The 13,568-nt window shown below is 40.5% G+C and overlaps 1 protein-coding gene across 1 annotated transcript in view; it reads left to right on the top strand.

Annotated features, from left to right (window-relative positions):
- rorb (RAR-related orphan receptor B) overlaps nt 1-13,433 on the top strand; it is a 22,998-nt gene extending 9,565 nt beyond the window's left edge. The window contains exons 2-10 of the mRNA XM_034541447.1: nt 5,536-5,621; nt 5,746-5,887; nt 6,101-6,532; nt 7,033-7,154; nt 7,535-7,667; nt 7,784-7,891; nt 8,113-8,223; nt 8,494-8,606; nt 8,807-13,433. Coding sequence (XP_034397338.1) covers nt 5,536-5,621; nt 5,746-5,887; nt 6,101-6,532; nt 7,033-7,154; nt 7,535-7,667; nt 7,784-7,891; nt 8,113-8,223; nt 8,494-8,606; nt 8,807-8,971 — 1,412 coding nt within the window. The 3' untranslated portion in view covers nt 8,972-13,433. The remainder of the gene's footprint in view (nt 1-5,535; nt 5,622-5,745; nt 5,888-6,100; nt 6,533-7,032; nt 7,155-7,534; nt 7,668-7,783; nt 7,892-8,112; nt 8,224-8,493; nt 8,607-8,806) is intronic.
- The last annotated feature ends 135 nt before the right edge of the window (nt 13,434-13,568 follow it).

The following is a 13,568-nucleotide window of genomic DNA, read 5'->3' as shown; positions in this document are numbered from 1 at the left end:
GGGCACGCTGCTTGGTATTATGATTATTACTATAACACACAGAACAGCAGATTGTACAAACAAAGAGAAAACGGTACAGGACTGTGTCATCTTTGAGTGAGGGATGATAATCCCTATCATTGAGTTCACTGTTGCTGTTTGGCGTCGCAACTAATTATTTAATTATATTTCATCACCATTTAATCTACCAATTATTTTCTCAATGAATTCATTAAATGCTTGATAAAATGTCGGAAGATAGTGAACCCCCATTCGATTTGCCTAATGTCCAAGGTGACCTCTTCAGTTGACTTGTCCGACCAACAGTCCAAATAAAAAATAAAAAATTCCCAATGACATTAACCAGAGAAAATCAGGAAAACAAATAAAAGACAGAAGGAACCAGAGAATGATTGGCAGTGTTGCCAATGGCAACTAATCAATTCATTATATCCATATGCACACTATTTGGTACTCGGCTTGTGGGGCAAAGCGCTAAAGAAATACTTTTGAAAAAGCAATGTTTCTTTTCAGAGATCATGACTATTTTCTTTCAACTAGCGAAATTATGACCAGATATTTGCTGATTTAAATAATATGTTCACAAACAATGACATTTATGATATATACTGTACACTGTCACATAGGGAGGTAGAGAGCTCATACAGTATAGAAGACAGATGAAAGTTAGCCAAATGCACTTTATTTTATTTATTTTAGTAGGTGGCTGGGTGGAATAGATAGTCCACCACTCTTCAATAATTTAGTTGATGTTAGACAGTAAAAACTGACGGGAAAAATGAAAATTGTGACAGCACATACTGCAAGGCCGTTTGAAACCATATGCAGTGGCAGTGTTTCATTGATTTTAATGGAACAGTATGATGTGAAAACATGACAGAAGACACAAGGGAGATAACCCAAGCAGCACTGCTATACGCTATTCCCAGCTGTGTGTGTGTTAATCCACTCAGCGATCACGCCAACAAAAGTTTTCTCTGTGTTTTTCATCATTGGCGGAGGAAAAAAAAACGCTTGTTCCTCTCTAAGCTCAATATGTGACAAGGAAGACAGAGTTACGCTGAGAGATGGAAATAGATCATGAAATACAGAAACTGAAATGATTTCCCAGTCACACAGCCACTTACAGCGAGGAGGAACACTCAGAGACAAATGCAAAAATGGAATGGATGGTGAACAGTGATTGCATATTTCACAGTATATAGACATCTAAGACCAGCGCCAGAGTTGTTCAGATTTAACAAGGAGCGGTGGGGAGTAAAGTGCTGATCTCCTTCATTTTCGCAGAAGATATCTAGTTAACAGGCAGGAATCTATGCATATATTTAATGAAGTGCAGATACCACCCACATTCAACCCAACAAATCAACCCTTGGGACTACAGTAGGAGTTGTGCTTGCCTTTCTTAAGTGCCTTACATTGAAAAAAGTTATGGTAGAAAGTGATTTCAACTGTTCCATAAGCTGTGATACTACAGCACCAACCTCTTTTGTTACTGCACGATATTGTGTGTGTTGCTCTGGGTACGTTTCTATTGTAGAGCCACCCTGCAGGCTGAATAAATGAAACATGCATAGCCAGTCTGCCCATCATGAAACACACACACATACACACAAAACACACATAAGCTAAACATGTATAGCAGCACCTAGTGGCAATAATTTGCTGTTACATTGTCATTATAAATGGGGAGAGCTGCCCTTTAAAATGTTCATGTGTGTGCCCTTATGCAGTTTAGATGAATTATCATTAAAATATTGGTGCTAGGTTGATGCTTTTGGTTCTGCAGTGCAATGTAGATAATTAGGACTATATTTAGAGAGAGGGCCAGCTCAGGAAATACACATGAGATCCTCACTTCATTAAAAATCAATTATCATAACACACGTGCCAGCGCAATTCAGCCCTCATGGCCACAATCAGCTACACACACACACACACACACACACACGCATGTCAGCAAACTCTCACTGTAATGCAATAGATGTAGTGCACACTACAACAATCTTTGTTCTTTGTGAAATTAATCTCTTATTAGTTCTCTCCATCTTTTTCTCCCTCAAGAGATTGCACAGGCCTGTTCCTCCTCTTAGCTGAGGAATCGTCAGCGTTGTAGTCCCGCTCTTACATAATAACCTCAGGATAACACTCGTGCTCCCATTTGCAGACGATGCTGTCAGTCACTCAGCTCAGACTGCGTCAACTCAGGTTGGAAAGAAGGCCCTGCCACCCCTGTGAAAGACGTGTAGCTAACAGCAACAAAAAAAGAAACAACAGGTTTTGTTTGAAAATGGATGCCCGTCAAGAGAGGTTAGGGGAATGGCTGCAGTAGACCTAACTCTGCAAGTGCTACTCTATTTTAGAAGTTCACTTTTTCTATAGCTACGAAGCTGTAAGATTGCTTCTGTAATGTAAAACCATGAAAACAAATATCCAAAACCTATTATCATACATCCTAACTTTGAAAATAAGGACAACACAGCCTCCTCGAAGCACCAAACAGATAACACGTCTTAATTCTGCCGTAATCCACAGCTAAAGTGTAACAAGGCAGCAAGCATGTATTGTTGACTGGATATGGAAGTGGGAGTCCTTTGGTAAACAATTCACAAAGCCTCCGCTGCTGAGAGAGGGCGGCAGGATGAACACTGATGATAGAATGAGTTGGCTCCACAAGACGATGACATCACTTCCTTTAAGAGTGTAACAGCTTAGCACATCATCGCTGTGACAGCCAGACGACTGCAGCGAGTGGGTGGTCACCCTGGCAACAGCAATGCTGTCATGACCGTCTCCCTATATCCTACCTGACAGTCCCTGCTGGCAATGAGCACAACGTACACTCAACAATGCTAACACCCACCCACACACGCACATATTCACAAACACTTTGTCAAACACACATAGACATGTACGCATACTTTATCTTTCTCTGTGTCTTTTTATAAGTGAAACGCTCACTCAAACCCTCTCGGAAACGCACATTAAAACAATGCACATGCCCACACGCCCTTGTTACTTTGGGCATTATGATATGACAAAGAGGAGTACAATCTCCCATGGGGTCAAGATAAATACATTCAAGATATAATGTAATCACTGGAGAAAAGCAGTATACACACACTCCTGGAAATTAGCTTTTTCTAAAAATCAACAGAAACAATAAGTATGTATATCCACATCCAAGCAGCAGCAGGTGTGGGCTGAACACATGCAGCTTTATCTAAACCAGTTCATCAAAGAGTGTGTCCTAAAGTATGTGATGAACAGTCACAACTCTAAATAATACAGTAAAGGAGAAAGAAAGAAGGTGATAAGAAGTGTGGCTGATGCATTGTTGTCATAGCTCATATGTGGTCTGTTGATAACAGGCATGGTCTGGGCAAAACTGACCTGTTTTTCTGACTATGAATAGCGTGTTTCAGGCCACGTTCATTGACAGCTCTGTATATGTGTAGTCTGTGCGCCGTCTCTGTCCAATGCTCTGCTCTGACCCAGTTTTGAGCCAGTTGGCCAAGAATTGGTGGAAATGGGTCACTTTTTGAACCGTACCAGAACTCACTGCATAAGCTACGCGACCTCAGGCACACAGTAGAACAACGCGTTGTTTCGTCCATTGGTAATTTATCCAGAGACAATCTACTGTGAAGGGAGAGAATATTGTTGAGATACTATATGTAAATTATAATTTCACAAGATACAAATATAATGGCTGAAGGCCCATTCACATCTTGAATGACACTATAAAGATAACTATAACGAAGCATAATGCAGTAGGCCTAAAGAACGGTCCATAGTCCAGGGTCACGTCAGACTGGAGGTCAGGTTGAAATTTGTAGACATTTGTATTCCTCCTGATGGCCACAAGGAGGCAGACAAGCAAGTGAATGAATGGAGAGAGGACAAACAAATGAATGACTACATGAGCAAGTTACCTTGTGGATCTGCTAGATGACTTGTTTCTGTAACTGTTCCATCATTATCTCTATATTACCTGTCTTGTCTCTCTGCACAGTTGTCATTTTGCACTGGTGCATCGGTTGTGAGTATATGTTTGGATTAAGTTAGGGATTTAATAATACTTTGATTGTTAAACAGTCAAACCTGAAGTGCAGGTTGAGTGGACAGAAAATAGTGACTGTCTATTCCTGCTCAGTCGCTTAGACCAACAGAACTGTCTTCATTGATCCTCATATGGGATTATCCAATTATATACTGTATACTGCACACTCATTCCTCCACATACTGTATACCTGTGTAGTAGACACACTTCATATTTTCAAACCAGAAAAAGTGCATGTGCTCAAATGCACACAAATAAACAGATACAACTTCTACAAATACACTTCAGTGTGCACACACATACAAAGACACACTCAGACATACAGGGAAATAAACACACTTGTTCTCTGCAAATACAAACCTCGGAAGCACCAACTCAAGCTACACTGTGTATGCTTTCCATTGTTGTGAAGGGGAATCACTTGTAAAATTGCAATGTAAAACTGTAAGACTTGTATGTTCACTTCTGCTTGGTGACTTTGTCTATTTCTGAACTTATCAGAACATTCATAAAACTTACAGAATTTCCTGCAGATGGGACTATGTAGGGAGATTACATGTGAATGGCTATTTCAGCTGTGGCTAAGCCCATGCTCATCAGAGGAGGGAACCAGCTCGTCGGGAAATAATTTAGGATTAGATAGGCGGTCTAATCTCTTTATAGACGGTGTGCCATCTCAGCAGACATACCTGCCTACCTCTACATCCACCTCATATCTCTTAAGAAACTGTGGCTCTCTCTTTCCACATATTATGGATGAGCCCAAAGGCACCAGTAATAGGTGCATTTGCAAGTTACATTGAGAAACTTTTTGTTCATATTCTGTGCCTTTGGGCTGTGATTGTACATGGAGCTGCCAATACACAGTGAGTAACAACGTCAATGAAAAGTAATTACAATTAATTAGTACATGTGTAGATTAAGACAAAGCTAAACACTAAACACATTACTTTAAAGGTTGGAGAACTAAACATATATGTGTGTGTGTGTGTGTTTGTTACAGAGAGAGAAAAGAGAGTTGATGTGTGGTCCTTCATTGATGTGACTCGTTGTCTCATTCTGGGCAACCTTTCTAATCTGCAGGGGTCTCTCCTTCAAGCATGCAGGGGTCTTCTCCTTCAAAAGATCCCCCACACAGAATGAATACTATCCTGTCATGTATGCGTGTGTGTATGCAGTCCTCGGTGTCCCAGTCATTACAAAATCTCATACAAGGACAGACAGAATGTCTAGATGTCACTGCGCCGTTGTGAAGTCAAAGTGGCACACATACAGTACGCAGGCATGTACACACATTGAAACCTCAATCAGGTCGTAAAGCCAACCGGGCTGTGTGCCTCAATTTAGATCACCAGCTGAGCTCTAAAAATGAATCAGGTGTCGCTCCTAATATTGGGAAGCAAATGTCTATGACCTGTCCAGAACTTTGTTTTGTAATGCAAGTCTTTTCTGTCCCTTCTCTTTACTTGCAGCCCAAATCGAAGTCATACCTTGCAAAATCTGCGGGGACAAATCTTCAGGTATCCACTATGGAGTCATTACATGTGAGGGATGTAAGGTGAGATTCTATACACTGCTATATCAAAGTCAGTTTTGTTTGTTTGTGCACTCAATCAAGCACATTATGTGCTCTTCGGGTACCTGTACGGCTATATTCATGCTCTTTGTTGACGTGTGACCAGGGTTTCTTCAGACGGAGTCAGCAAAACAATGCATCCTACTCCTGCCCCCGCCAGAGGAACTGCCTCATCGACAGAACCAACCGCAACCGCTGCCAACACTGCCGCCTGCAGAAATGTCTCGCCCTAGGAATGTCCAGAGATGGTGAGGCCCAGTATATCAGTTTTTTCTTTATCTGTGTTTATACAGATCATCATTGAATTATTATTCGTGTGGTACAACAACATGAACACTTAATGTGCTGTTTTTTAAACTAAAGCTTTGCCAACTGTTCTGCAAAATTAGCTTTTAACTAGTTTCTTACGTAACACCTAAAGAATCTAAAAGGTTGTGACAGTTCTCTTGTATACATTTCAGCTGTAAAGTTTGGCCGCATGTCCAAGAAGCAACGGGACAGCCTATATGAGGAGGTCCAGAAGCACCAAGCTCGGCTGCTGGAGCAGAGGCAGCAGCAGACCGGCGAAGCGGAAGCTCTAGCACGGGTTTACTCGTCCAGCCTAACCAACGGACTGTCCACCCTTAATCATGAGATTGGGGGCACCTATGCCAATGGTCACGTCATTGAGCTGCCCAAGGCTAGCCATGGTAATGGAGGTGGAGTCCAAGGGGGATACTATGGGATGGATTCCACCCAGCCATCCCCAGACCAGTCAGGTTTGGACATGTCGGGCATTAAGCACATTAAACAGGAGCCGGTGTATGACCTGACGCCAGTGCCCAACCTGTTCAGCTACGGAGGCTACCAGGACAGTCAGCTGGGACCCAATAATGTCAGCATGGGAGAGCTGGGTAAAGACTGCATTATATTTTGCTCTGTTTACAAGATAGATGCCGTCGAATGGGGCATCATTGAAAATCTACTTCAATTATCCACATGGAAAAGAAACCACAAAGTAGTTATGGTAGAGAGCCTGAGTCAGAGTGATAATCTAAGGGCAGAACAGGAGATCAGATAGGCATATACAGCTAGATGACAAGATGTCACATTACTGTATGTAGAATACATTAAGATTACGTTAAAATTAAGGATTTAACACAAATCCAAGGGAATGGTAAATTAAGCAGAAAATAGGTAGCAATGAAAAATGTCTTTTTTCTTTCCCCCTAAACCTTCCACATAGAGATCATAGTTACAGTACAGTATACATTTCACAATACGCATTTGTGTAGTATATTGCAGCCCTGCTTGCCCCACCCAAACACATGTCACATACCATTGTATCAAATGTATAAATAAATGAATGAACATAATGTACTGAAATAAATAAACAAATAATCCTCTCTTGCAGACCGTATTGCTCAGAATATCATCAAGTCGCACTTGGAAACATGTCAGTACACAACAGAGGAACTGCAGCAGTTAGCCTGGCAGACACACTCCTACGAAGAGGTCAAGATGTACCAGAGCAAGGTGAGATTTTATTTACAGGACAAATTCAAATACTGTTCGGCTGTCCTTTTTCCCTTCTTTCAAAATGGAAATGAAACCCACCATAGTAGTAACACATCCGGCACCCTTGCTTACACCACACCTTTCTTCAAACTAGGCCTTTCAACTACACGTCTACATCTATCTGGCAAAGTACACACAATTGCAAAACAGGTAATTCCTGCGAGAGTAGGTGTCTCCAGGACAACATTTTGCCAAGATGTCACAGACTTTGGTAAAAACAAGTCCTAGTAATGAGTAATGCGTGCGAGGAGAGTGGGAAGTTAATTTGCTGACATGAACATACTGTAAGCACATCACTATGGAATACAAACCTCTAAACTGGATGTGTTTGGTCCTAGCCTCGGGACGTGTTGTGGCAGCAGTGTGCCATCCAGATCACCCATGCAATCCAGTACGTGGTGGAGTTTGCCAAGCGCATCTCAGGCTTCATGGAACTGTGTCAGAACGACCAGATCCTCCTGCTCAAATCAGGTAAGTTGATTGGACTAACAATGACTGGTCAGGGACATCTCGTTGTCATGTTAAAGATCAGACAATGTAGTTCAATGTGCCCGTTAGCCAATCATCACAATCTGTCTCCATTCCAGGTTGTTTGGAGGTAGTCTTGGTGCGGATGTGCAGGGCCTTCAACCCTCTCAACAACACTGTGCTCTTTGAAGGGAAGTATGGAGGCATGCAGATGTTCAAAGCTCTAGGTAAGGCATTACTACCTGTGCATTTCATTGGTATGAATGAGGGTAAAGGCCGGTCGAAATTGAAAAAAAGAGGGGAAAATGCCAAAAAAAGAAAATGAAAGAAATCCTCTACCCTGTGAGGTATTTTTGCTCATCATTGCATACATGACCGGAATAAGTGTAATGAAAATCTCTTTTTCTGTCTGTCCTTCTCTGTCCTCTTCTCCATTATTCCCTCCAAGGTTGTGATGACTTAGTGAGTGCAGTTTTTGACTTTGCCAAGAGTTTGTGTTCACTGCAGCTGACAGAGGAGGAGATCGCTCTGTTCTCAGCAGCTGTACTAATTTCCACAGGTCAGTGCACATCCCTTAATATTATTATAATACAGGAAGCAACCTGCATGAACCTCTGTGCATCCAGAAAAGCAAGTCACGAAGCATAATGCAAAACATGTATTATTTTTACATTTGTCAATATCAAGCAGCATAATCACAGTTGATATTACACAGTAATCAATTCCATGTAGTTCTACAATGGTGTACAACCACCTCTGAGCCAAATCAACTTTATCAAGAGCTCTACAATCATGTCACAAAAATAAACACTTCCTTTTTCCTACTTAGATCGACCGTGGCTGATGGAGCCTCGGAAAGTCCAGAAGCTCCAGGAGAAGATCTACTTTGCTCTGCAGCACATTATGCAGAAGAACCACATGGATGAAGACGCACTGGCTAAGGTAGGCCAAGCCTTTTTAGTGAAGTAAATCATGTCAAGGCAGGTATCGAGGCACTGGCCTTGCATCAAACACAGTCAACAGCTCCTCTAGCCTCAAGGAGAGGTGGAGCAATGTAAAAAAGAAAAACATACATTGGCTTCTAACCCTGTCCTTGTCTGTAGTTTATCCGTCTAAAATGATTTGTTATTTCTCGTTGATAGCTGATCAGCCGAATCCCAACGTTGTCCGCCCTGTGCACGCTCCACACCGAGGAACTCCAGGCTTTCCAGCAGCTACACCCAGAAACAGTCAACGTCCTCTTCCCTCCGCTCTACAAAGAACTCTTCAACCCCGACCCCAACTCTGCCATTGCCATGCCCAAGTGACTGCCTGTGGTCCCAATGCAACAAACGGCATCAGCAGAGGACCAAGAAAATAAGAAGACAGCTACGTCTGACGAGACGACAGCAGCCGTGTCAACTATGTCATCATCGTGGCAACCACATATTCCTGCACTCGCCGAGCCTCATTTCAGGCTGGGGGGTGAGAGTGAGGAATCATCTGCCAGAAACTTACAGTTACCGCCAACAATACTAGGAATGTCAAGCACTTATCCCATCCTGTTCACCGATACAGTCTGAAGAATGTATATAGAAATGAAACTCACCCCAAGCCACAACATACGCGGGGCTTCCTCCCGTCTTCTGAACTGAACTGACTGACCAGAAATGTACAGACTTTAAAACAAGTAGGAACAATTTAAGCTGTCAATCTTTAAAAGAAATGGGTAAGTTCATTTGTTTTAACTTTGAAAAAAAATTTGGGGGTTTGTTTTGTTTTTTGTTTTTTTCAAATTTGTGACGTTGAAGGAACTGAATGGGGAAGGGAACTGTGGATTTAGAAAAGCTATTGTAGATATTCTTCTAGTGCAGAGCGGATTCCAGTATTACTTCTTGTTCTGTTAAAATAAGTTAGTCCTAATTTAAATATATAGCAGTCCACTGTGGCTGACTTTACCTTGTCTATGTGTTTTTGTTTTATTTGATAGATTTTTGTGTACAGAATTTGTAAAGTTCAGACTTGTAAAAGAATATTGGGTAAACCCAGTCGATTCGGCTTTTGTTGATATATAGAAGCCTTGTCTGGATTTTGTTCATATGTAAAGAAGGTACTGCATTCTTCTAATGAGAAATGTAAAGAGAGCATATGAAGGATATAAAAAAATAATAATGGCTACTACTTTTCAAGGTGAAGATATATACATAAATATTCTATTTTCCAAGAAAAATAATCTGGCAGATTTGCCATCTTATCAATCATTTTCTTCTCGCTGCAATAATTACGTCCAATTAAATACTGGACTGCTTTCGAACAATCAACCAGAAACAACCAATCAGAAACTAGGACCTCACAATAAACCCCACCTCTTCCCGAATTCCCCTCACCCTGCCCTTTATTTCTTATTAGGGCCTTGACATGAGATTTCAGAAGACAAACGTGGATAGAAATCACAAATAAAGAAGTGGAGGATAAAAATAAAAAGATGACAAAATCAAACTTGAATTTAACTCACAACTTTCCAATCTTCATAAACCTATATGAGTGCTGTATGCCCTCAACCCTCCCATCACTATTTGCACAATTCAGTCCATGGATGTCAATCACTCCAGGCTGTGAATATGAAGGACCCTTTTCTCTAAAGAGCAATAACTTTTACACTGCCTTTCTGATCGTACTTCTCTCCTTTCCTCCTCTTCCTATGTTCAGCTGTTCAGAACAGGGTAGCAGTTTTAACTAGAATGCACTATATTTGACTCTTGATCATTAATTATGTCGAACAATCATCTCATTCCACCACAGATGCTGCATTGTTTTCAATGTGACACATCTGGGGTTAAGAAATAGCACAGCGCACTGACTGAAAGATGTGAAGAAAAACAGATTAGCCTCCAATGATCTTTAACACTTTAAAGCTGCAATATTACATTGACAATTCACACAGAAAGCTGTGATAGACAATCACTTTTTTGCTTTTTTTGTTAGTCACTCCATAATCATTAGCACTTACAGATTTACATTTTTTTAGCTTTTTCTACATTAATGTTATGTTGATTAGCATTCGGCCACTGTGTAAAGTCACCCTGCTTCTACTCAACAGTTATACCTTCTAAGGATGTTCTTATCACAGTCTGGTTGCAATTCTGCATTCAGTCTACTAAAGAGCTTCCTTTCAAATTAGCTATTTACCAAAATAGTGACCCACTACACCATAATAGCACAACATTGATCAACTGATGGTACCTTTACAGTTTGTTCCCTAAATACTTGTTTGACAAAATGAAAATATTTCTGAGTGGAACTTCTAGCTGATCTAAGACAGCACTTAGATTGTTACCTCTAGCTTAATCACTATCATTAGTGGACATATTATTTAGTTATTTAAGCACTAAAAAGTGAAGATCTGTGTTAGGTTGTCTGTTGTTTGCAAAGGTTCATTGCACAGTGGCCAAATCTCCAACTTGCTCACAGAGCACAGACACAGTCAGACAAGTTACACATTCATTAACATTAAAACATTTGAACAGTACCATTTGTATCCTTACATGTTTTTTTCCAGATGGTGAACAAAAAAAACTATGTCGGCCGCATGGGAAACAAGTTTAAATGTTAAACATTAGTGATCTGCTCACATCCATCTGATCCATTCACAGGATCCTACCTTTGACCCCTGACCCGACCCCAGATCAGAGGCCAGTGACTCTTTAAGACAATCACTTGCTCATTAAGGCTCGATGCACTACACAGCATCTCTCAGGGAAAAGCTCTTTTTCTTACTTTGCATTAAAAGAGGGTTTAATATTTTTGCAAATTTACAAAAAAAAATGTAATTAAAAAGGATAACTTTTTAGGATAAAAATGGCATACGTCGCCAAGGTATGCTGGCAAAGGAATCTGCCCAGACAAGGCTTTGATAAGTGTGTGTCTGTGTGTATGTGCGTATAGAGCATGAATTCACTGTCCAAATCTCTTTAGAGCCCAGCCTATATGACAAGCATTGTTACGTAGCACATTAAGAAAAAGAAAATATATATTTAGTGTATGTCGGTGTGCTTTTGTCACGACTGTACATGTGTGTTTACTGCTTATTTTGCTGCTTTTGGGACAGCGAGGGAAGTCCACTGGTAAGCTATGAATCAAGCGCCATCACAACCCCCCTGGGACAGTGAATTCCAACTCTGAATATGAAGTTTTTGTGTGTGACGCTATTATTTTACCTTGTTAGACTGTGAATCAGAGGGATGGGATAGGGTTATGAGAGGGGATGTGCTGGCAAGAACAAGTGGCAACGCAACACTGTAAGTAATATACTGTAGCAATAAGAACTGGAGGCATTTACTACTGTCATGTTTGCATTGTAAGATTATTTTTTATTTTATTACTATTTACTATTATTATTGTTCTTATTATGACTACTATTCTTCTATTACTATTAGCCTATTGTTGTTCTGTTCTATTTGCATGACGTTTCATTGCAATGAAACATTTGGGGTTTATTTGTGTTTTTGTTCTTCTCATGATATTGTGAGTTTCGTGGGAGGGAAGGGTTATCTGCAAGGTGGGCCCAGGTGGGTTGAGGGCAAATTTCACGTCAATTCAGTCAGTTCAAAGCAAATTCCTTCACAAGCTGGAAGAATTTTTTAATAAAATGCTCTTATTTATACACAACCAATTTAAAATGTTCGATTTGACTTTTGTTTCTATGAATGTGTGACATAGTAGGACCAGTTAGTGAACGGCGCTTTCTGAACTGGCCTTATTGCACTGGATCAGAGACCCTTAACCTGCAGCGGGAGGGAACGATGTGGGTGGGGGGTATCTATTCTGAATGTTATGGAGTAGCCTGTTCAGTGTGAGGGGCTGAACACATAATGCGCCTTTACCACTCCATCAACACAGAATGACATCACAGAGCGCACAATAATACTAGACGTCATCCTACGTGGTGACTCGGACAATTTGCGCAGACATTTTTCATACACTTGGTTTGAAATGCATTTCCTACACTTAGTCAAATACACTCCAACCCAAACCTTCTCCCTTTCCTGAGAAAACCTGTGTGAGTGTAGGTGTGTGTGTCTGTGAGAAAAAGAGAGAAAGAGAGAGAGAGAGAGAGAGAGAAAATGAAATGTTTGCTCTACCAATGCTTTGTATACTTTCTTAATGCATTACACATGCGTGCAATTGGAGTAGTGTTGGAAAATTGTTAATTTATTGTTTAGAATGTCTTTGCGTCCCAGCAAGAGCAAATAAAACAAAATGTAGCAATCTGTAACCGAAGCCTAAAAGGTGGTTGGGCTGCAGAACCTCTTTTACACAGGACTAACAAAGCAAAACTAAAAATACAATAAAATGAGACCTTTTTTGTGTTGTTTTCAAAGTGCCATAGCTAGTGAGGAGAGCAAGGACTGGCGTAGATGTGTTTACTTGAGAAACCAATCAAAAAAAGAGGACTCCGAGGAAAATGTGTATTTGATTACACAGACAAACAGCTTTTACATTTTATGCTTTTTTCATTTGGAGAAAGGGGACTCTGCTGGACTCTGAACTCTGACTCAACTATAAAACCATCAGCTCTTCTGTAGATTTTATTTTATTTTCACATGAAAATGAAAGAGTGTATTTGCATTAAGGAGCCACAAACCACCACATTTGATGGATCAGCATGGGTTGAAGTTCAGAGCTATGCAGGGCCCTTACTGAGTCCTCCTTTGAGATGTATATACAATGTGAAGGTCCGAAGTGATTTTTGTTAAATTCTATATTTTATCGCTTTTGTAGACATTTTGTTGTGGGAAGAAAAAAAAATAAAAGAAATTTTATGGGTGCATTTCTGTCTTGTTTTTCTTTCTCACACATACATTGTTAGATTTCAACTTTTTATTTTAGCCAAACATGAAACAATTGTATCCTTGTTAAATTAAT

Source organism: Cyclopterus lumpus, chromosome 9 (assembly GCF_009769545.1).
Source record: "Cyclopterus lumpus isolate fCycLum1 chromosome 9, fCycLum1.pri, whole genome shotgun sequence".
NCBI classification, from domain to species: domain Eukaryota; kingdom Metazoa; phylum Chordata; class Actinopteri; order Perciformes; family Cyclopteridae; genus Cyclopterus; species Cyclopterus lumpus.
Note: the sequence above shows the minus strand (reverse complement) of the source record. Positions and strands in the feature narration are given on the sequence as shown.